The sequence below is a fragment of the Falco naumanni genome, chromosome 4 (assembly GCF_017639655.2).
Source record: "Falco naumanni isolate bFalNau1 chromosome 4, bFalNau1.pat, whole genome shotgun sequence".
In the NCBI taxonomy this organism is placed as follows: domain Eukaryota; kingdom Metazoa; phylum Chordata; class Aves; order Falconiformes; family Falconidae; genus Falco; species Falco naumanni.
Window position 1 is genome coordinate 61878238 of NC_054057.1, and position 21415 is coordinate 61899652.

At 43.4% G+C, this 21415-nt stretch overlaps 1 protein-coding gene across 4 annotated transcripts in view; it reads right to left on the reverse strand.

Annotated features, from left to right (window-relative positions):
* The window catches only part of LOC121088063 (SREBF chaperone), a 68379-nt gene that overhangs the window by 29671 nt on the left and 17293 nt on the right, over positions 1–21415 (reverse strand). For all 4 annotated transcript variants that reach the window (XM_040593717.1, XM_040593718.1, XM_040593719.1 and 1 more), the window contains exons 2-4: positions 16440–16656; positions 2438–2567; positions 532–689 (exon numbers count right to left, since the gene is read on the reverse strand). In XM_040593717.1, coding sequence (XP_040449651.1) covers positions 532–689; positions 2438–2567; positions 16440–16561 — 410 coding nt within the window. In that variant the 5' untranslated portion in view covers positions 16562–16656. The remainder of the gene's footprint in view (positions 1–531; positions 690–2437; positions 2568–16439; positions 16657–21415) is intronic.

Genomic DNA, 21415 nt, shown 5'->3' on the forward strand with positions numbered 1-21415 from the left:
TGTCCCTGTAAACATCTGGAAGCAGAGGAAAACTGATTTTGTACAAAGACTGTGTCAGGACAAAAAAAAGCAGGTATAAACTGGTCCTAAATAGAGCCAAAGTGAAAAATCAGAAGAAAGTTCCTGACCACCTGAAATTCTACATCTTCACAGCAGGCACAGTAGGGTCAAATGAACTTGCTTTAATATGAAGCTTGCACACTTAAGAAGGGATTATATGACACCACTATCTCCTGTAACAGGTATAACCTTGGAAGCTTCCAGACCCCTCTGCCTAGGACTCTGACTGGAAGGTTCCTGACAATTTTAGGTGGCTAGAGGAAAGGCAAGTTCTCCAGCACAAAAGGCAAACAGCTCTAAGCACTGGATGGATATGATATCACTTGTTAGCAGTAACATCTCCTTTTTTTATTTTGAGAATCTTACAAAATTAAAGCTAATGATCAGACTTATGTGTGGTAATTTAGAAGCTAGGTGTGTACAACAGTGGCCAGTCTGCCTTCTACACAAACTTCAACAAACAGTAATTACCTGTCTCTCAGGGCATGGTTTCTGATCTCCTCCACTAGCTGGAAGACGCGGGAGAGGGGTGAACGAAATACATCAACAGCAAGGAAGTTCTTCTGCCATGGGGAGACTGTAGCTTTCACAAAGATCTGCTGAATGTAGGCCACGGGAGCACCAACATACTGTGGGGAAAACGAGAGGGAGAATGAAAACACACAGTGAGTGGGAAGCTGCTTAGCAGAATTAGACCACAGCTTGGCAACCTTTCAGGAAGGGGTTTGCCAGCCTATATTTTCCTTTCCCAAATTAGAGGTGAAACATGACAGTACCAACCTCGCAAGAACAAAAAGAGTCTGTTTCTCAAAAAGGCAAAATGCCACTGACCATTTTGGCATCAGTCCATTGCACTTCTTTGTGAGGCAGAGGCTCCCAGCTCCTGCTGAATTTGGTACTGGGATGAAAGGCAGGAGCAGGGACTCACTGCCTCTCACAACACTGCAGATCCCCCAGCCTGTGCCGATTCTGCTGGGTGCCGTTTGAATCTTCCTGGTCTCTGTACCCAGGCTGCTGACCCTGCTCTGGGGACTGCAGCACCAACGTGCTGTGGCAGCCAGAACTTTTGTGCTCTATTAGCTGAACTATGCAACAAAGCAGAAGGGAAGATTTAATCAGCCAGCAGCAGCCTGAGTTAACAGCATAGTGCAAAAAACTCTCAGTGGCACCAGGGAGCGTAGAAGGCAGCAAATTATTTCACTCACAGTGAGAAGAGCACACAAGCAGAGAGAGCAGATTGCTGGAGGCATCAAAAGCATTAAGCCAACAGGTAACTTCTACTTAAGAGACACCCCGGAATGAAAAAGAACAATGCAGGTTACAAAGGATGATTTTAGAATTGTTTCCTGATTTCCTGGACTAGGTTACTAGCCTTCTTGGGAAACATCAGGACTCCCCAGTTTGCTCATGCAGAAGAAAATTAATTTCTTACCCTTAACATAAGGATATAAGTCTCACTTACCTGCACGATACATACCAGTCAATTAAAAAAACCTCAAAACAAAAAACTCCCTCACTTTTAGATTACGCTCAATTCACTAGGTTCTTCAAGCATCCCTACACCCTGTAGACCAGATTGTAATAGCTAGCTCCACAGAGAGTGTCTTTGCCTGCCCAAATTAAAATTCAAACAAAACCCACTTGATTGTGACCTTAAGAAAAAAGCCTGTGTCTTGAAGGTGAAGCCTAGACTACCTACACCATCAGAAAAAACCCTGGTAGATGCAGTATTTTTGAAGCCAAAGGAGAAAAAATTGCAAGAGCTGAGGAGCTGGACAGTCTGCCTTCCACCTCCAGGCCAGACAGACATTCCTACTCTGACAGCTAGTTACTGATCTTTGAAGCTGGCTGATAGCCAGAATCCAGATCCTTTCAGAGAGAACCACACCATAATTATTGGTAGCATCTCTGCAAACAGTTACAGCAGTAAAGGCTCACCAAACCCTACCCTCACCCTTCAGAGAAGGCCAAGGGCAGGAATGTGAAGCAGGGTCAGCAGGAGGCTTGTCCTCCTGCTCTAGGGAAAATGCATGCCTTCATATGATATTAGGAAATTGGGGGCCGTTATCCCAGAACCCATCGTTAAACTTATTTAAAACCTAATAATGCTTTAAAAAGTGTACTATTTACCTTAGGTACAATTACCTTTGAAAAATAGGCTCTTAACCAGCATTTCAGAGCTTTTAACTCTCCCAAATGCCTAGCATCCATTTTTCTGACAAAGCAATACAAGACAAATAAAGCCTAAACTTAGCAGTTACACAAAGCACCACCTACCCACAAATATTTTCCATTGATTACAGTAACGTGCAGGTGGATGGCTCACCCCCTCATTGACCCCCTCCAACACACCCCGCCCCTAGAGCGCAAGACTCACCCAGTCGGGACGCTCACTGAGATCCCCCTGCTGCAGACTCAAGTCTGGAGAGGGCGGTGAGTAATCCTTCACAGGGGTGCTGTACTCCACAGGTCCTGTTCCAGGCAGTGGCAGCTTCAGCAGTGGGTAACTATGGTTAAGACATAATTAAAAAATATTATGCTTTTATTAATTTTTTTTTTGTTAAATTAGGCTTTTATACAGAAGAGCTCAAAAAATGAATGGGCCATGAAAAATGAGCTTGCTCCAGCATAAGCTGAACTCCGCAGGACAGGAGACACAGCTGCAATACAAGAGGGCTTTAGCTTTCATATGAACTGTTTGATGTGTTTCAGCAACACAAGAGGTAATTTGGTCTTCCTCCTTTGGAAAGGGACAGCTAAAAGTTCCAGAAGAAAAAGAAGGGAAATTCTTGCAGGACCTCGCCTGAACTACTCTCCATCACCTGAAAAGTTAGCAGTGCTAAGAACAGTAAGAACAGCCATGTCTCAACTGTTCTGTAACCCGCACAAAAAAAAAAGACATTTGTTATACTCAGATGGCTGCTTTCCTGACCCAAACCCTAGACTAATTACCTAAATCTCTTCATTTAAACTATTTCCAGTATTTTTCATTAACTTCATTGGTCCTCGAAGCACTTTTAATAGCAGCAATGAGAGACACCATAACAGCTACAAAATATTTATCTTCTTTCGCCTTTGCTACTACAATCTTCAGATGATTGTAGCAGCTATCCCACAACAAAGGCTTCAAACCATTTGCAAGTTGAAAAAATGAGGTTTCAGAGAGTTTAGAACAGTGGGTTTAGCTCCAGACGTTCTCAAAAGTGATTAAAACCATATCAGAATTGAACTGGTGGAAAAATCAAGCCTGCTGTTATAGAGGTATCAACCAACAAGCTGGAACTGCCATCATCAAAACAAACTTCTTTTTGTTGTCTGATGCACAACAATCTATCAGGTCTTAAATTTCTGATGTATTTTCCTGTTTATAGCTGAACTTTTCTTGCAGTATTGCCAGGATAAATATAAAGGCTGTGGAATTGTTTTCGTGCAACACTGTGCCCACTTCATTAGAGATTAGCTTGAATCATCAAAAGCCCTGGACAGGACAAGCAACAGCTAAAGACAAAGCTCCAGACCAAACAACAGAAGGCTGAAAAAGAACAATGAAATCAAAGGCAAAGCTTCTTGGATTTATTCTTTTAATAGCCTGACAAAAATAAAACATCTAATTATTATCATTTCATTGTGCAATGCAAGGGAATAGAAAAAGGAATAATAAAATCAGGTCATAACACTTCAGGTGAAGATGCCCAACAAAAGTCACAGTCTGGAGACACAGCAAAGCCTCTTTTCTCTCACAAGCAGCAATCAGTTTTAGCCCTTCTGAATGACATGTGGCACCTGCTTGTCACAAATGATCTGCTGAAAACAAAAGCCTGGGGGAGATACATGCTGTGTCTGACTGAGGCTGAGAGACATTAATACAACTGAGTATACATGATAAAGAAAGCAGAATGAGATGAACAAGTGACTGTGGAAGAATGATTTTTTCATTAAATGACTTTGATGTTGATGACTGTCCAGAAATCTAGGGAAAATATTTTCGAATTATACGACATGCTTATCCAAAGATGGATTTCCCTATGTAATCACCTGTCAGTTTTAAGGAGTCAGAACAAGAGTCTTTTCTAGAATTTAACTCATTCAAAGTTAGAGGCACTGACTCTAACAGTCAGCATGCTGCAGGAGTCACAACGGGACAGGCTGGTTTTGCCTCACCAGCACTGATGGAGCAGCTTAGGCTTCAGAAGCTTCTCTGATTGAATCTGCATCTCTAAGACCAGGCTACTGCCAGACAGGCCAACACAGGCAGTGCCCACGCTGCACCACTCAGGAAGCCTCAATACCCAGAGGCTGCAGGAAAGGCTGAGAGCAACACAGCTGACGGTCTGTGGTGAAGACCTGTCTACTGCCAGAAGTCATGTTTATGTCACCAAGTAAAAGGTGATGGAAACACTGAGCTGTTCCGGATGCTCAACATTTCACAAGTACTTCTTCCTAGTTGAGCAAGATTGCTAGGATGCAATCCTACCTTAAAAACTCTTTCCCCTCTTACTGCCTTTCAACGCAAAAATGCCCCAAATCCTGGCAGAGGTGTCACTTGCATGTGGATTCTTTTCACTTCCCAAAGACCTGCTGGGATGCAAGGATTTGGTCTTCTTACTAATTGCCAGGTGGGGAAAGCTAACTTCTGTAGCCAGAGATGAAGGTCATTTCAGTGGGTGCAATGAGCTTAGCCTACAGAAGCAAGAAATTGCCATCTCCCAGAAGATGACTGCATCCCTCCCTTTGTCCCAGCCACCCACAGGTAGCCTAGGAAACAAGCCACCCCCCCTCACCCTGCTTATTCACTACAGCACCCCCAAACCCAGCGTGAGCGGGGGGGGGGGTTGGACCAGATGACCTCCAGAGGTACCTGCCAGCCTCACCAGCCCATGCCACCACAGCTAGTCCAGTGCAGGCCACCAAAATGGTGACATGGCAGGAGAACACAGTGCAAAAGGAGATACTGGGTTAACTGGACTCATTCAACCTGGAGGAGACTGAGAAGGGATTCTAAGATGTAGTCTTCAGCTAATTAGTTAGTGGTTATAGCGAAGATGACCCCAGACTTGTCTCAGGGATGTACAGGGAAAGGACACAAGCTGCAGCAAAGACAATTCCAAGTAGACATAAGGAAAAAACTCTTCACAATAAGAGCAGTCAAACACTGGAAAAGAGGCCAGAGTAGCAGTGGACTCTATCGCTGCAGATATTCAAAAGTCAATCACACTGGGCTCCAAGCCTAAATTTGGGGTTAGCCCTGCTTCGAGCAATGACCTCCATCATCACAGACCCCCGCCACATGGAAGGGGTCTCTGGAGGGCTCCAGTGCAAACTCCTGCTTAAACCAGGGCCCAGAAGAGCAGGTTTCTCAGAGACACATTCAACCTGGGTTTGCATATCTCCAAGGACTGAAGTCCCACAGCCTCTCTGGGCACTTATTCTAGTTATGTGATAACCCTCATAACAAACGCTTTTTTCCTTGGATCTATTTAGAATTTCCCATCTGTCCATTTTCTCTTGTCCTTCTACTGCATACGCTGAGAAGAACCTTCCTCCTTCTCTACACCCTCCCAATGAGTAGCTGTGGGCCAGCAGTAAGATCACTACTTAGGGCTGAAGACAGTTGGTCTCCTCAGCCTCTCCTCCCCCCGCCATGGTACTCCACAGCTTCTCGTTCTGATAGCTTGGCTGGACGTGCTCCAGTATGTCAATGCCTTTCTCATACTGCAGAGCCCCAGAGCAGATGCAGAACTGTGGTTTCACAGAAGCCAAGCAGAGGGAAGACTCCCTTCTCCTTAACCCTGCTAGCTACACTTGCTGGGGCAGCCCAGGATGCAGCTGGCCATTCCATTGCAAGGACATGCTGCCTGCCTCACGTCCAACTCGCTGCAAAGCTGCTTTCCAGCCTGTTCTGCTCCAGGGGCTTACTCCATCCCAGGCACAGCACTTGGCATTTGCCTTTTTGCCTTTGCTGAGCTTCCCAACCTGTCCAAGTGTCTCTGAATGGCAGCTGGGCTCTCCACCATACTGACTGCTTTCCCCACTCCGGCATGATCTACCAACTTGGTGAGCACATGCTCTGCTCCCTCATCCAGGTCATTAACAGCCCTGTTAAACAGACCTCACCCCTGTTCCTGCACTTGGGGGTTAACACGAACTGCTGGCCGAGCTGTGGGGCAGAGGGACAGGAGAACAGCTGCGAAAGGTGAGTGACTGAAATTTCCACAGCTGTCTGCAAAATAACAACCTGGCCACAACCATAGATGTTCAGTCAGTATTGAGCATGTCACATCAAGCAATTCCAGATTCGGTTACGCCTCTTCTGTGCTCGAGGCCATAAGGTATGACCTTAACATGCCAGCTTACATACCACAGGAACCTGGAAAAAAACAGATTTCTATGTTTTAAAAAAACCTAGCCTCTGGAGATGGTTGCCAGTTGCTCCACCAAGTTGGTCTCAGCCACTAGCATATTTACACCTGAATAAAACTACTTCATAACCAAGAAACATGCCTGTTGCCAGAGTGGAGAGGGGATGTGTGCTGACTCCTCCTCTACTATTTAATGATCTCCTCCGACATACACACCTGCTCTTTGCAGTAGCCATGGGTTTAGCTACTGAAGCTACCAGAGAAGCTAGGAAGGAGGAAAGTTCATCTAAGCAACGACAATCCGTATACAGCTGCCAGTTGGCTCAGGGTTCCATGAGGCCTCAGAGAAAGATCCAAGACAGGACAAGCTGTCCACTAACAGCTAAAAAGAAGGTTAGCTGAAAATCCTTATTTGCTTTTTCTGTTGTTAAAAGAAGTTTAATTTTCTGTAGAGGGGAAAAAGCAAACCACTCCCATCCTGAAGTACAAGTCACCTCCCAAAATACAGGATGCAACAACTCACAGCACCTTAATGGCTATTTTTGAATGACCAAGGGGGTTTGGTTTTGTTTCATTGTGTTTTATTTTTTGTGTTAGGATTTTCAAACTTGTCCAAAAAAACTGAAAGCACATGCAGACGCAATGCAGGGAAGAGTAAATGGCACTTACTAGAAGACTCAAAGGCAACAAAATGAATGGAAGAACAAAAGGGAAATTTCTGACAAAGAAAAAAAATATAATCTACGGATGTCTGTACGTGGTTGAGGACTGTATCCTACTGCAGCTGTCAGCAAACCAAGGCAACTGACACTCCCATATTCCACCATCTTCTTCAAGCCTGTGGTCAGGATAGATCTGTTGATATCTAAATCAACTTCAGCATTTACCTGCAATTTGATTAAATCATTAATATGGGACAGGATTTACACTTTAGGAAAATATCTACATGCTCCCTCTGATCCATATTTTTAATCCATCCTGACATTAGGCAAGGAAAAGGAAAGCAGCACCTAACACTGCAGTTATTCAAACTGTTTGCCTCTTGCTCATGTGATAAAAAACAGCATTAGATTTGCTCCATTTAGTCTAAAATTTTCTGCAGGTCACACTGATGGGCTCCTTCAGCTTCCTCTACACTTCCAGGCTGATCAGTCAACAAAAGTCATGATGCCAAGTAACACAGTTCTTTTCATTTCCCTATAAGCTGAGTCCTAATTCCAATACTCATCATTGCTCAAGACAATGAGGCATAACACTTTTCAGTCATGGCTGTACTCTCACACGTTATTACTTCCATCAGGAACAAGAGCTTTTGTCTTCGGTGATAATGTCTTCATATTTTGAAAGAGGGTAGATTTAGATTAGATATTGGGAAGTAATCCTTCCCTGTGAGGGCGGTGAGGCGCCGGCACAGGCTGCCCAGAGCAGCTGTGGGTGCTCCAGCCCTGGAAGCATCCAAGGCCAGGTTGGATGGATGGAGCAACCTGGTCTAGCTGAAGATGTCCCTGCCCATGGCAGGGGGTTTGACCAGATGACCTTTAAATGTCCCTTCCAACCCAAACCATTCTAAGATTCTGTATTTTACTGAGACTAGAAGAGCTGTGTCAGCTGTGGTATTAGAAGACACCAATGTGCGCCCATCAGTAACAGGACTTCCTAGCAGATTGTCTGGCACACTAAAAAAAAAAAAAATAATAATCTGGAACTAGCAACTACCTTCAGAGAAAAGGCCCCATAGGAAATCCATGTTTAGAAGATGTAAATAAAAGGTTAAAACAGACCCCGTTGTCTGTACACATCCGTTTAGCTCCTGTAGTCCTCACTGCAACATGATCTAGACAGTGCGGATGGCTCATGGTGTTGTTTTGCAGCAGAGCTCAGGAACAAGACCTACTATTGGGACTCTTTTTCAAAAGCTCCCTCATTTTGAGCCAACTACAATGTAAATATATGTCCCCATGAGGGAAGCAGGAGCATATATTTACTTACAACACAGTGATATTTGAGGATTCATGTTTATGAAAGGTTTTGAGACTCTCTGATGGAAGAACACACAAAGCACACGTTCTAGATTACACTTTCTGTAAGTTATTTTAGTAAGATGCTAAAATATTAGTTCTTGAATTTATTTGGCCCTATATAGGCATGTGATACCAGCTGATCTTGTCAGCCATACTTGAGACAGACTGACAGCAGAAATAAAAAAGGACAGAGTAAAAAAGAACCACTCAGCCATACAGAGAAATTCAATGTAACTACTTCAGACATCAGTGTCAAAGCACGTTTTAAGTAAAGAGATACTTAAAAAAACACCCAACCAAGAGCTGCTGCTGAGTTGTCAGAAGCATCCTGGCTTCCCACAGACACTAGATGCTGCAAGGACTGCCAGATGCGGCAGGCCTACGTCATTTCCAAGTGCAGTTCTTACCAAAAGGTGAGAACTGCTCCAAGTGAGTTACAGGGAAGTGATTTCTAGCACTAAGGTTTGATTCTCCTCACATTTCCCTTTGTTAGAGATTATTTTGACCATCAGGGAAAGAGGTGAACACCAGAATGGAAAGCACAGAGAAAGGAGGAAAGAAAAGTAGGATCTAAAACAGATGACAGGAAAGCTCAAAAAGAAGTTTTTGTTTTGAGAAGGTTTATTTTTAGCTGCTCACTTAACAGTGCACCCTGACACCCTTCTGCAAATCCAAAATAAAGGAAAAATAGATCATCTACAAGTTGGTATCACTGAATTCAAGCAAGTGTGCATTTTAGTTACCAAGCATGAGGTAAATTCAAGCAAAAAATGTTCATCCAACTACTTTACATATTTTCAAGACAGCTTAGAAGGCCAAGATGGAGAACTGCCAGGTCAGCCCGAGGCAGCTGGCAACTCAGCAGAACTGCAAACCCTACAATTGCATATTCCTCCTTCTCAGAATCAAAGCGGAGATCCGCACCACCCCAGAACAGTCTTCAGCTGGTAAATATGAAGGGAAGTAGAGAGCTGCCAGGTCTTAGGTAACAGGGAAGGTGGTGATACGTTGCCTTAAAATAGCTACCACCTCCATTCTGCACACTGCAGAACAGGCTTTTAGCCTGTTTCCAGCCTAAACTAACACAGAAGATAGAGCAACCTGAAAACGCATTGCTAATGAGAGATAAAATTTCATAAAAAGGGTCTTGCCAGAGGTAGAGAAGGCCAGATATCTGACAGCGAGTTCCCTTTTTAGCCTCGGTGAACACATACACAATACCCGTTTCTGAGTAAGTGATGTTTGCTTTGCTCTGTTTCCCACTGATAGGGCCTTCAAATATCTGCACCACCAAAGTAAAGATTCCCCTTGCTCTGTGCTGCCGGTTTCTTTTCTCTGCAAAGCAGAGCAGAGGTCTCATTATAAAGAATTTGCTTCTAATTTCACCATGTGGTCCCACAGGAGGCTGTATTCTCTGTGGATTTGGAACATAAAGAGTCTGACTGCAACTCAGCTCCTCTGGTTATTACACAAGATACAGTACAAACCCATCAGATAATGGAATGTTCTTTTAGAAAGATATATGCATACACACACAAGAGGGCTCTGATTCCAGTCAGTTCTACAATTCTTTAGTAGCAGAAACTAGTGCTTCAGTAAAATAATGACCACCTGCAAAGAGTCACCCTGTTTAATTCCCCTAAACCTGCTTCAGAGGGTGAACTGTTTGATGTAAAATTCTTACTTTACCTAAAAACTATTCTTCACAACTACACAGGAATTTCAAATTTACCCTGGTTACCACATTTATAGATATCATCTGTTCTTCTCTGAGCTGGGGAGGAGGAACTATTCCTGTGTCAGATAGACTTAAGCAGCACTCTCATTCTACTAAGGAAAAAAAAACCCCAAACATGCAGATCCACTTAAGTGGGATGACGAAAATGAATGCCACCTACAAAAGGATACACAGTAAAACAAGAAGTTAACAAACAAGTCCTACATCTACCAATAGCTAGTTCAGCAGAAAACCCTCCCTCTGAAGTGAAGAATCACTTGGATTTTGAGACTTTATGACTAGGGAGTACGAGTCATAGGGATTTTTGCTTTTGCTTTGAATATTAATTTATTAACAAAACCAGATATGCTCTCTTGTCTACAGGTGACATTAAAAATTGTGTCTACACAAAATACTTCCAAGGTTCCAGACAGAATACATTCAAACAACCTGCAACAGACACTCTGTGGTGACTGTACTGCCTGATCCTTGACTCCTGACCCTTAGAACAGGAGAAATACCTGCACGCTGGCTGTTGTCACATCAGTTGAGAACCAGAACTGATGATAAATAAATTGTAGACTATGTGGTTTATTTCAGCTTTTAAAAAACTCATCTGAACCCAAAGATAGTCAAATTTTACTAATATGTGAAGGAGGAAAATGAGAACAACTGAGTTAACTGCTCTGCAGCAGAATTTTACAAGCTATCCTTGCACACAAATGGAGGAAAAGCCTGTTTTACCTCTCTCCCTTTCAAGAACTCAAGATGTAACTCCACTGTTGCTTGCTTGAACAGTGTAAGTACTTATTAACCCTAGTTTAGGCTGAAGAATATAGAATGCTTCCCTTTTGCTTTACTACCTTCTCCTTTTTCCACCCCCTTCTTCAGGGACTGGGACTAACCTTCTCAGCAATGTCAAGGATGTTATTAGCTCTTTCCCTGTTGACAAAAGTCAGTATGAAACCACTGGATCACTTTTTTATCTTCTTTCCTCATTAGAAGGACTTGTAGTTCTTACTACTTAATTGGTCCATGCTTGTTTCAGACATTAATCTACATCACTATGCCAGCAGTGCTGAGGGTCTCTTACCAATCATGCTGGACAGAAACACCACCTAAATGAGCTTCTACTTCAAAGCTGGGCCTTGGTTATTTTTCATCAGCTTCTTTCTCGAAATTTCAGCACATTTCTCATGCATTTTTGCAGTGAGGTGGTCGAGATGAATCAGTGAGATCTGTCCTAAGAAAATGAAATTCTTCTGAAGAGCTCAAATTCCAGCAGTAAATCGGTGCCAAAGACCATTACTCAGACTCCTCACGATATGACGACAGGAAAAAATACAGATGTGACACTTTGTGGCCATCAATGAGTTCTTCCCATAAGCAACTCTGCAGCAACTCCTGCAGACAGCACCCAACCCACACTACATGCTGAACATGCCCCACAGCTGCCAGTTTTGCATTCTGGAAGGCTATTCAGATGGACGTAGTCTTAAACCAAATATACATACAGCTAGCTGTGCTGGGTCAGACCAAGGCTCCATCTGCCCAGCAGCCAACAGCAGGTGCATAGGAAAGAGTAGAACAGGGCAGGCAGGTTAGGCATGAAATGCCCAAGATTACATAGTTCCAGGACTTACCTTCAACCTAAAGTGGGTCAGTACATTAGCTAAAAAGTAATTTTCCCATGTCATTCCTACAATACTTTCAGTATTTCCTGCCCCACCCCCCCAAGTAGCCAGCAGTCAGAGGTGACTGTTGATCACTTCTGTTTTCCTCTTATTTCGTATCACTTCATATATTCAGGCATCCCGATTAAAAAAGAAATTTGAGTCTTTTTGTTGGCCTTGGCACCCTGACCCCCCCAAAACTATAAAATTTTATTATATCTGATGAAAAGACTTGTTTAGAAGGATTCTGGCACAGTACAGCCTGAAAAAGGTACCAAGTATCTTGCTCCAAGTTTACACGATCATAGTCTCTACCCATTTGTTAAGGGATTAGCATTAAACAGCTATAGTTGCACAAACCACAGATCTAACAACTGCTTGCAGCCACACACCACAAATACCAGATTATTCCACATAAAGCAAACAAGAAGGAAGCATCTCAGACTTCTAAGGATACTTGTCAAATGTTCACTATAGAGAGCCACCCCTGAATTTGAGCTCTGGCAAGAAAATACCCAAACTATAGCACAAGCCAAGGAACCTGAAACGTACAGTACAGCTGGTAATGTAACTTCATTTTAAGTAGATATAATAAGTTTTATTTCTCATTTTAAATGAATGAGTAATATGTGGGCTGCAATTGCCAAGCTACCTAGCCAAGAAAAGAGGAGTTATTTGCAAATTATCCAATAGCAAGGATGTATGATCCCTTTAGCACTGCTTTCTTTTACAGCTTGGAAAAAAAACACAAGACAGAAGGAAGAAAGCATGAGGGGAAGCGCACATTCCTAGCACCTTGATAAATCAACCGGACTTACACTGGAGAAACTAAAAAGGAGGATAGAACCAATTCTCCTATATAATTTTGCATTGCACAGCTCCTTTACGAATTTTACAGGCAGACTAGAAAGCACGCAGACAGAACAGAGAGCTGAACCTGGAAATCAGCTCCAGAGATCACCTAGGCTAAACCTGCCTGGAGGAGGGTCTGCCACAGTGGGTGCCTCAGGGCTGTGTCTGAGCATCTCCAAGGATGGAGACTCCAACACCACCTCTCTGGAATACCTGCTCCACTATTCAACAACCTTAAAGTAAAAAAGTATTTTTTCATGTGTAAGCAGGATCTCCTGTGTTTCAGCTTTGTTGCCTCATGTCTTGTCACTAGGCACCCACCAAGTGGTGAGCCTGGCTCTGTTCTCTCTACACTCTCTCTTCATCTATTTATATATGGTGGTAAGATCCCCTGAGACTTCTCCAGGCTGAAGAGTCCCAGTTATGTTAGCCTTTCCTCACAAGAGATGCTCCAATCCATCATTTTCATGGCCATTTGGTGGACCTCCTTGATTAATTCCATGTCCTCCTTCTAATCGGAAGTCCAGCACTGGACCCAGCACTCCAGGCGTGGCCTCACCAGTGCCATGTGGAAAGGAAGGATCACCTCCCTCAACCTGCTGGCAACGCTGTACCCCTAATGCAGCCAGGATATTGCAGGCCACCTCTGCCATGAAGACACAGAGCTGGCTTGTGCTCAATTTGGTGTCTACCAAGACCTCCGGGGCCTGTTCTGCAAAGCCACTTTCCAGACAGTTGACCCCCAGCCTGTACAGATGCCTGGTGTTATTCTTCCTTTCACATTCCCTTGTGTTGAGCTTAGAATCACAGAATCGTTGAGATTGGAAAAGACCTTTAAGATCACCAAGTTCAACCATTAACCCAGCTCTGCCAAGCCTACCACTAAACCACGTCCCTAAGCACTGCATCTAGGTGTGTTTTCACACCTCCGGGGACAATGACTCCACCACCTCCCTGAGCAGCCTGTGTCAACACCTGACAAATCTTTCAGTGAAAAATTTTTTCCAATCCCCAATCTAAACCTGCCCTGGGGCAAGGTGAGGCCATTTCCCCTTGTCCTGTCACTTGTTCCTGGGAGCAGAGACCGACCCCCCCTCGCTGCACCCCCCTGTCATGCAGGGAGCGAGAAGGTCCCCCCTAAGGCCCCTGCTCTCCAGGCTGAACCCCCAGCTCCCCCCTGAGCCCCCCCCAGCCTGGTGCCCCAGCCCCTTCCCCAGCCCCCTGCCCGGCTCTGGACACGCTCCAGCCCCTCAGGGTCTGGCTGGTGCTGAGGGGCCCAAACTGAGCCCAGCATCCGAGGGGCGGCCCCCCCAGTGCCCAGTGCAGGGGGACAGGCACTGCCCTGGCCCTGCTGGCCACGCCGTGTCTGACACCAACCAGGGTGCTGCTGGCCTCCTTGGCCACCTTGCCAGCTCAATGTTCAGCCACTGTCAACTGACACCCCTCAGGTCCTTTCCCACCAGGCAGCTTTCCAGCCACTCTGTCCCAAGCCTGTAGCATTGTGTGGCGTTCTTGTGACCCAAGTGCAGGACCTGGCACAAAACTTCATAAGGTTCCTCTCTGCCCACACATATTAGCCACTCTCCCAGTTTTCATCCAGTTTTCCCACTTTCCAGTTCAGGATATATTAAGTTTTTATCATCCACAAATTCACTGAGGGTGCAGCCCACCCCATCATCCAGGTCAACAGTGAAAGAGTCAGACCTCAGGCTCTAAGAGGAATACTTGAAGACCTGAACCCCAAACTAAACTTCCAATAAATATTTCAGTGTGTCCTGTGCACAGATATCCTGTCAGAGTTCAGTCTTACCACACTAAAGTGCTCAAGTGTAGAACGGCCAGACACTTGGAATAGTTTTGACCTAGTTAGTAATGCCACTTCTCAAGCCAGAATTAATACCTAGTTAAGACCAGTTAATACAGACCAGCTCAAAACAGGAACTGAAACAACCCCAAAAATTGCTTCTAAAGTGGGAACACTTTATCTACACTTTGATTTTTTTTGGCAAGGTATTCTTGCTCTCAGAGGGTAGCACAGTATTGTTAAAACCCTGTCTCTCCTAGGGCCATTTTTTGCTTTTCTAATAAGTGACAAACTCATTAAAGGAAACAAGACTATTCACTTTATGCCTGATGGTGTCTTGGACAAACTTCTGCAGCCTAAAGGGAACCAACAGCCGCAGAATCCTCAAACGTCAGCACCGAGTAATACAGACACTTCCACAAATACACAGTTACCAGCAGCTACTCTGTCAAACACAAGCCAGCTTGAAGCTTCAGGGACTTAGTGGAAACACCTTAATTCACACTGCTTGAACATATGACTAGCAAGGCAGGACAGATACCAGTTCTGACCTAGTGGTCACAAGGTTCCCAAGAAGAATGAGGACAGCTGCTAGTAATCCTAGATCAGATTCCTCCTGTCTGGGAAACCACAAGTTTAGGAAAAGGAGTAAGCACGCAGTTTTTGTATTGAACTCTCCCAAAATGCAGCACTTGTTTAGATAAATGTTTTATACTGAAGCAGTTGTCTTGTACTCCTGCGTTTATCCCCAGGCAACAGCACCTGAAAGATAACTGAAAAGGGGAGCCTAATACCACTGGTAGCTCTGAGAGCAATTCGTAAGCAAGAGTAGTGCTTTGGCATGGGAACTCAGGCAGGACTCTTGGTGGAAGTCCATTTTGGCTCACGCAGGCCTGACATGTGAAAGCAACATCCAGCAAAGCTGAAGGCAAAAGACAGAGCCATTACTTGTAACCATATTAACAAAACTAAACTGAATGTAGAATCCACTTGCTTAGACCTTGTAGAAGCTTCATATTTCTGCAGAACAAGAGATCTGAAAATAAAACTATTATCATTGACAGTTAGAAGAATTCATATGAAGCAGTGAAAAAACAGAAAAGCAACACCTTGGTTCCTGCTCACAAGCTTGAAGAGTCACAGGCATGAGAAGCAATCTCACAGGTTTTGAAAACACAAAAATCATCACTTCAGTAATTTTTAAACTGTATATGTGAAAGAAGTCTGCCTTATTCATAGCGGTGCTCCAAGAAGAATTTACATCTGTACTAAAACAGGTGGAGCTTTTCTAAAGGCAGAGTAGATCATCACGTAGGGTTTACTTTGACCAAAAAAGACGAGATGCTTAGAATTAACCTGAAGGTAGAATCTGTATATGCACACACATGTGTCTGCACACAAATCTGAACACAAAAGTCTTCTCAACACCAGCAATAACAACACCTCATTGGAAATGATTAAGAGACCTGTGTAACATTTCTGAGAGTGAAATTACATTCAGTTGCAACTCATATCCCAACTAGAGTCCATAAGGAGCGCAAAGAATTTGCAAGCACACACAACACAAGTGAGCCAAGGCAAGAGCTGAAAAAGAAGAGTGCAAGCTTAAGGGAGACCAGAACAGGCAACTATGGAGAGAAAGATCAACTTTCCTTCTCCCCATTTTTAATTCATGGTTTTGGAGTTCACCACCAGGAGTTAATTCTATTTTATTTATTGCTTTACTTCACTTACTCAATTAGGTTTTCCTATTTACTCATTAAACCACAAGAAGAAATTTCATCTCTCTTTTCTTTTGTCCCACAAAAAGGCATAACAAAAATCTATGAAGGTAAAAAAAAAGCTTCTGGGATAGCCCACAAGACAGGGAAACCAGAGCATGTTCATGGCGTTGCTATGAAAACCCCACAAAGCAGCAGCACCCTGTGACAACAAGTACTTTGCATGACTTACCAGCAGGCCAGAATACAGAGACCAGTAAAGAGGATGATAGGAATAGGGTAGGAAGCACACAACAACCCGTGGTTGTAGAACGCCCGCGATATCCTCTCGCGCAGTTTTTCAGTCAGGGTCATCCTCAACTGCCGTCACCTAGCTGCCATCCCGGAATACATCAGGGGGTCAGGCAATTCCAGCATGTGCAATGCTTCAGCAAAGGCACTGTGTCCAGCTGGAAGTGGGAAAGAAAGCAAGCTCGTGAGAAAACCAGATAAATAAAAGAAAAATAAACATTACCAACTTGTTTTAGAAGACTTGCAGCATTCTTCTTCCTTCTCTCAGAAGGGAGAAACACCAAGCACTCATTATGAGCCTAGAGGTAATTTGATCAAGCTACTGGATTTTGCCTAAGGGAAGGAAGGGCAGAGAACGGCCACCAGCGGAAGAGACATCAGGCACCACTGCTGTGACCCACTGGTCAGAGAGAATACGCAGGAACGGAGCTAGGAACCAAACTGTCTGAAAGGGAGGAAGAAAAGGAGCTTAGCAGTGAAAGAATTAAGCAGTACTCTGAGGAGATGCCAAAATGCCAATTAGAAAAGAAGGACTGAGGCTAGCTGTCAGCAACATGATCTTAAGGGAAGTGCTCTTGGACACAGACTGAAGCACTTTCAGTGCTTTCACTATTAGCAACACACCAGTAACAAGAGAAGAGACCAGAACAGGCTTTACAGCTAAGACAATCTAAAGAAAGTTATTTTTGCATGGGGAACAAGGGAGGGAAGCATAAGCAGCCACAGTTCAGAAGACTAAGTCAGGGTATGCTACACAGTAAAATAAACTAATGCAGATACTTCTTGTCAAAACATATTTTGACTTGACTGTAAGACTTTTGACTAGGATGTTTACCAAGGACAAACTGAATCACAGATGTCAGAAGCAGTCAACTTAAACTTGCGATTTGATTTACAAAGTATAAAAGATGCAATATAAAAAGCCCTAAGAAAAGGTTAAGATAATACATTAAAACAAAACACGAACCAAATTTCTAGGAAAGATGGAGCAGAAGAAACTTAGTCTCTAACTTTTTTTTTAAAATCTCAATCTAAATGGTGTGGTTCACAACAATGTGCTGAGAAGTGAGAGGCTTGAATGCAAGACAGAATTTTTTTTTTTAAAGTTCAAAGCTATGATTATCCAAGAATTTTACATTTTTATCTGAGAGGAAATAGAGATGTTTTTCCTGGCTTCTCCAGAATAAGACTGGGACAATAAGACACCCAAAGCATATGAAATAAGCCATTTTGTCCACAGGAAAATAACATTAATGATTGCACCAATGAATTCAATACAAGACCTAAACACAGGCTACCCACTAAAACCAGGTGGTCATTTTGAACAACTTGCCTTCACCATCTTGAATATAAAGAATACTAGAGGAGAAGGTCTGATAAGTTCACACAAGCAAGAAACCCATTAAGGGTTTTTATGCATATCTGGCTTAGCAATTCTGTAAGCCTCAAATGTTTAGAAGCTGGGGGAGGCACCACAGGTGCTGTTTCATATTCTTTCCTAAGAATCCATTTTCAGCTATATGGGAGAAAGCATATAAAGGAAGACAAACCCTAAGTACAGCCATTATGCTTTTAATTTCAGATTAAATTCTATTTAATGCCCACAGGATTGTTTTACAATGATCTACCTATTTTTTCCCCCACCAGTAATACAACTAAAAATAATCAGACTCCTAGCAACAGAAGCACCAGAACACTGGCCTAATGACCAAATGGAAAACCTGAAGAAATATTTTTGCTCTTATCTTTTAGCAAGGCACTACATCTTTCCATAAGAATCAATATCACTTTTTTGGCTGTAGGCAAGGCTGTAGCCAACAGTCCAGCACCAGCATGAACGTTCCAAGATTTTGGGAGAGAGGAAGCATGAGAAGTGTGTTCTTGCTGCTCAGAGACCTTGCAATGCAAGGGGCAAGGCTGACAAGCAGGCCAAAACACTACACATCAAGGTCATGCAGAATAGAAAGGTTTTGTCTTATAGTCATGTGGGGAACCTAGAATACGGTACCCCGCAAAGCAACAGACACATGGTGTGGAAGGATACATTTAGAAGTTGTAGAGACTACATCAGAAAAAGCTGGGGATTTACCCTTTAGCTTGTTTTGGTCCAGTAGCAAACGTGACATGTTTAAATCAAGTCCAAGGCAAATGTAAAAAAAATAAAAATTGTTTTTAAAGGTGCACTGAAATCACCAGAAACATGGACTATCTATTCTAGGTCTCAAGAGCAAGTAGAAAAATAAATAAATTTTAATTTAAAATTCCAATGGCAAAGCCCTCTTCCAGAGCTGTTCAGAGTGGGAAATATGACAGGAAATCCCCACATACACATGCCTACTCATGTACATACTCAGAACAGACTACTGAAAAGAATAATCAAAAAATACCTTTTGAATATATGGCAGTAACTGAAATGAAAAAAACCACCGTCTGAGTTACCTGCTTGTAACTTCCTTTCCAGTTCTGGTATGTTGGAACAGAAAAATTCAGGGATTCACCTCACTGGTGATTTTTTTCAGCATGAGTCTTGCTAGAGCTATGTTATGTTGGGACTCACAGGATCATATCCCTAATCTAAGGGCAGAGGACAAAAAGCAAACATGAAATAATCCTTAAAAGCAAAGCCAGCACTGAGCACACCACAAAACCTCTGGTTATCAGCACCCAGACTCCATGGCTGTCCCATCACAACAGCAGATCTGATCCCTTGTGACAGGACACAAACTAACCTGATTGCTCAGCTAAAGCAAGCAGAGAGGAGGAAAACACAAATGTGCCTCATATCAGCCTCATGCACATTAGAAATGAAAGCTTATGAATGCTGCAAGTGCAAGAATTGCAATTATGGTAAAAGCTTCAAGCGCTAAAAGGTAGTTGGACTAGATGATCGCTGCAGGTCCCTTCCAACTGAAATACTCTATTCTAATCAGTCACAGAAGTAAGGAGCAGGCAAAAAAACCCCACCCAAGCCTAGACTACTTAAAAATTCAAGTGGATATACCTAACATCCACAAAATAAAGCATAGGTCTAACATGAAGAAAAATTCTCATCCCTAAGAAACCAGTTTCCTCACATGCTGTGCAGACACCATCCTGGCTTCATCCCCACAGTTTAACTATGTGGCATTTGATTCTCCACCTTTACCTTCAAGTGCAAATAAACTGCCATTTCTCTAGAACGACAGTTCCTCCCCACACCTTACCAGTGAGCTAGGTGTGGCAGTCTAGAAAGACATGACCAAGCAGATCTGATCTTGCTGTAGGGCTGAGTGTCAGGATTGGACCATCCCTTCTGATCCCTGTTCTATGAGTAACTTGGGAACAATATATTCTACTTCTGTAGCAGAAATATGTCGTGACCAGTTCTTTGACCAGCCTTACATTCTAACAGCAATTTTGGTTATTAGCACTGCACTGGGAACCATTTCTACTAATTGCAAAGAGAAAAACTTCCTATTTACTTGCTTCACCTGATGTGAAACACCAGCATTCATTAAGGAGAAAACATTAACCATTCCAAAGGTAATATTTGCTTATTAGTTTTTTGGGTATTGCAAATTAAATTCCAAAATCTTCATTAGCTCTATGTTACAACAGCGCGCGTAAATGTTAAAAGCGGGAACCGCTTCTGTTCAAAGTAATTTTTGCAAACAAAGATTAACTAACTGAAATAAACCTTCTGATTTTAGGACAAGTGCTAAAGGCAAATCCATTCAGAGTTGTTCTTTTTGCACAACTGCAAATCCAAGTCAAAGTCTGGCTGGAAACGAGAGGACATCAGGACATTTCCTTAACCTTGCAACACAGTATGCTGCATTCATGGTTCACTTCAGGTACAAGAGACAGATATACAATGAAGTTCAGATAAATCATAGGAAACAAAAGCAATCAGCAAGGTTTAGCTTTTAAAGTCTCTTAATTTCTAAATTGTTACACATCAAGCAATTGCTTAGGCTCTCTAGTCATTCCTTCCATTTACACAACTGTAAAAGATTATTATTGCCAGGATTACACAAATTCAGCTATGTACGAGTGCTGCTTCAGTTAAGATGCTTTTGCACATGCACACACACATCCAATTCCAGTGTTTCACTTAGCTGCAGCACTTCCCACGGTAACTATTACCCGGGGGCTGGTTGGGGCACGCGTGGGATGGGGGGCCAAGGATCAGGGTCTGTGGAGGGAGCATAGGTGTGGGAAAGACACCTTGTACCAAGGTTACTCATCCATGCCTGGAGAGACAGATGTTTTTTCAGTGCAGCCTTGCAAATGTTTCAAGTGAGATGCAACACAAAGGCTAGGGGCACAAATTTGTCACAAAGTGGAAATTCAGAGCTGCAGCAGTGCTGCAGGCAGGAAATGGATTGTAATAATTCGCAACACCTAGTTACATTAATAATTCTATCTTGTAAACAGAATCTTTTCTCCCATTTTTGTGTTACATAAAGGAGAAAAAGCAATTGCTGAAACAATCCGATTGCCATCGCTTCACTGGTAATTTGGTACAAACCACAGCAGATTACATTGTGTAAGGGACTAAGTACACCTCACAGCCAGCGTGCTACACGCACACGTACATACCACAGCTCAGACATGCACGCACACCACAGCTTGGCTGGCAAGAAGGTCTTGAACCCAAATCCTGAAAATCCTAATAGCATGTGACTAGTTGACGCGGCAGCAGGAGCCCAGTGAAGATGAGACACCAGAGCCAGCAGACTCCCTGTGCCCAGCGGCCCTCGCTCTCCTGCCCACAGCAGCTGAGCAGCCAGCTCCTCCAAGGAGAATTTTCAGACAGTCTGGCTGCTCAGCCACACAGGTCAGAAAAGCACAGTGCCTGTGTCAGCTGGCATGCCATTTCCTTCTGAAGCCCCTTCCCTCGCCCACAGACAGGAAGGGAAATATGACTAAAAACTG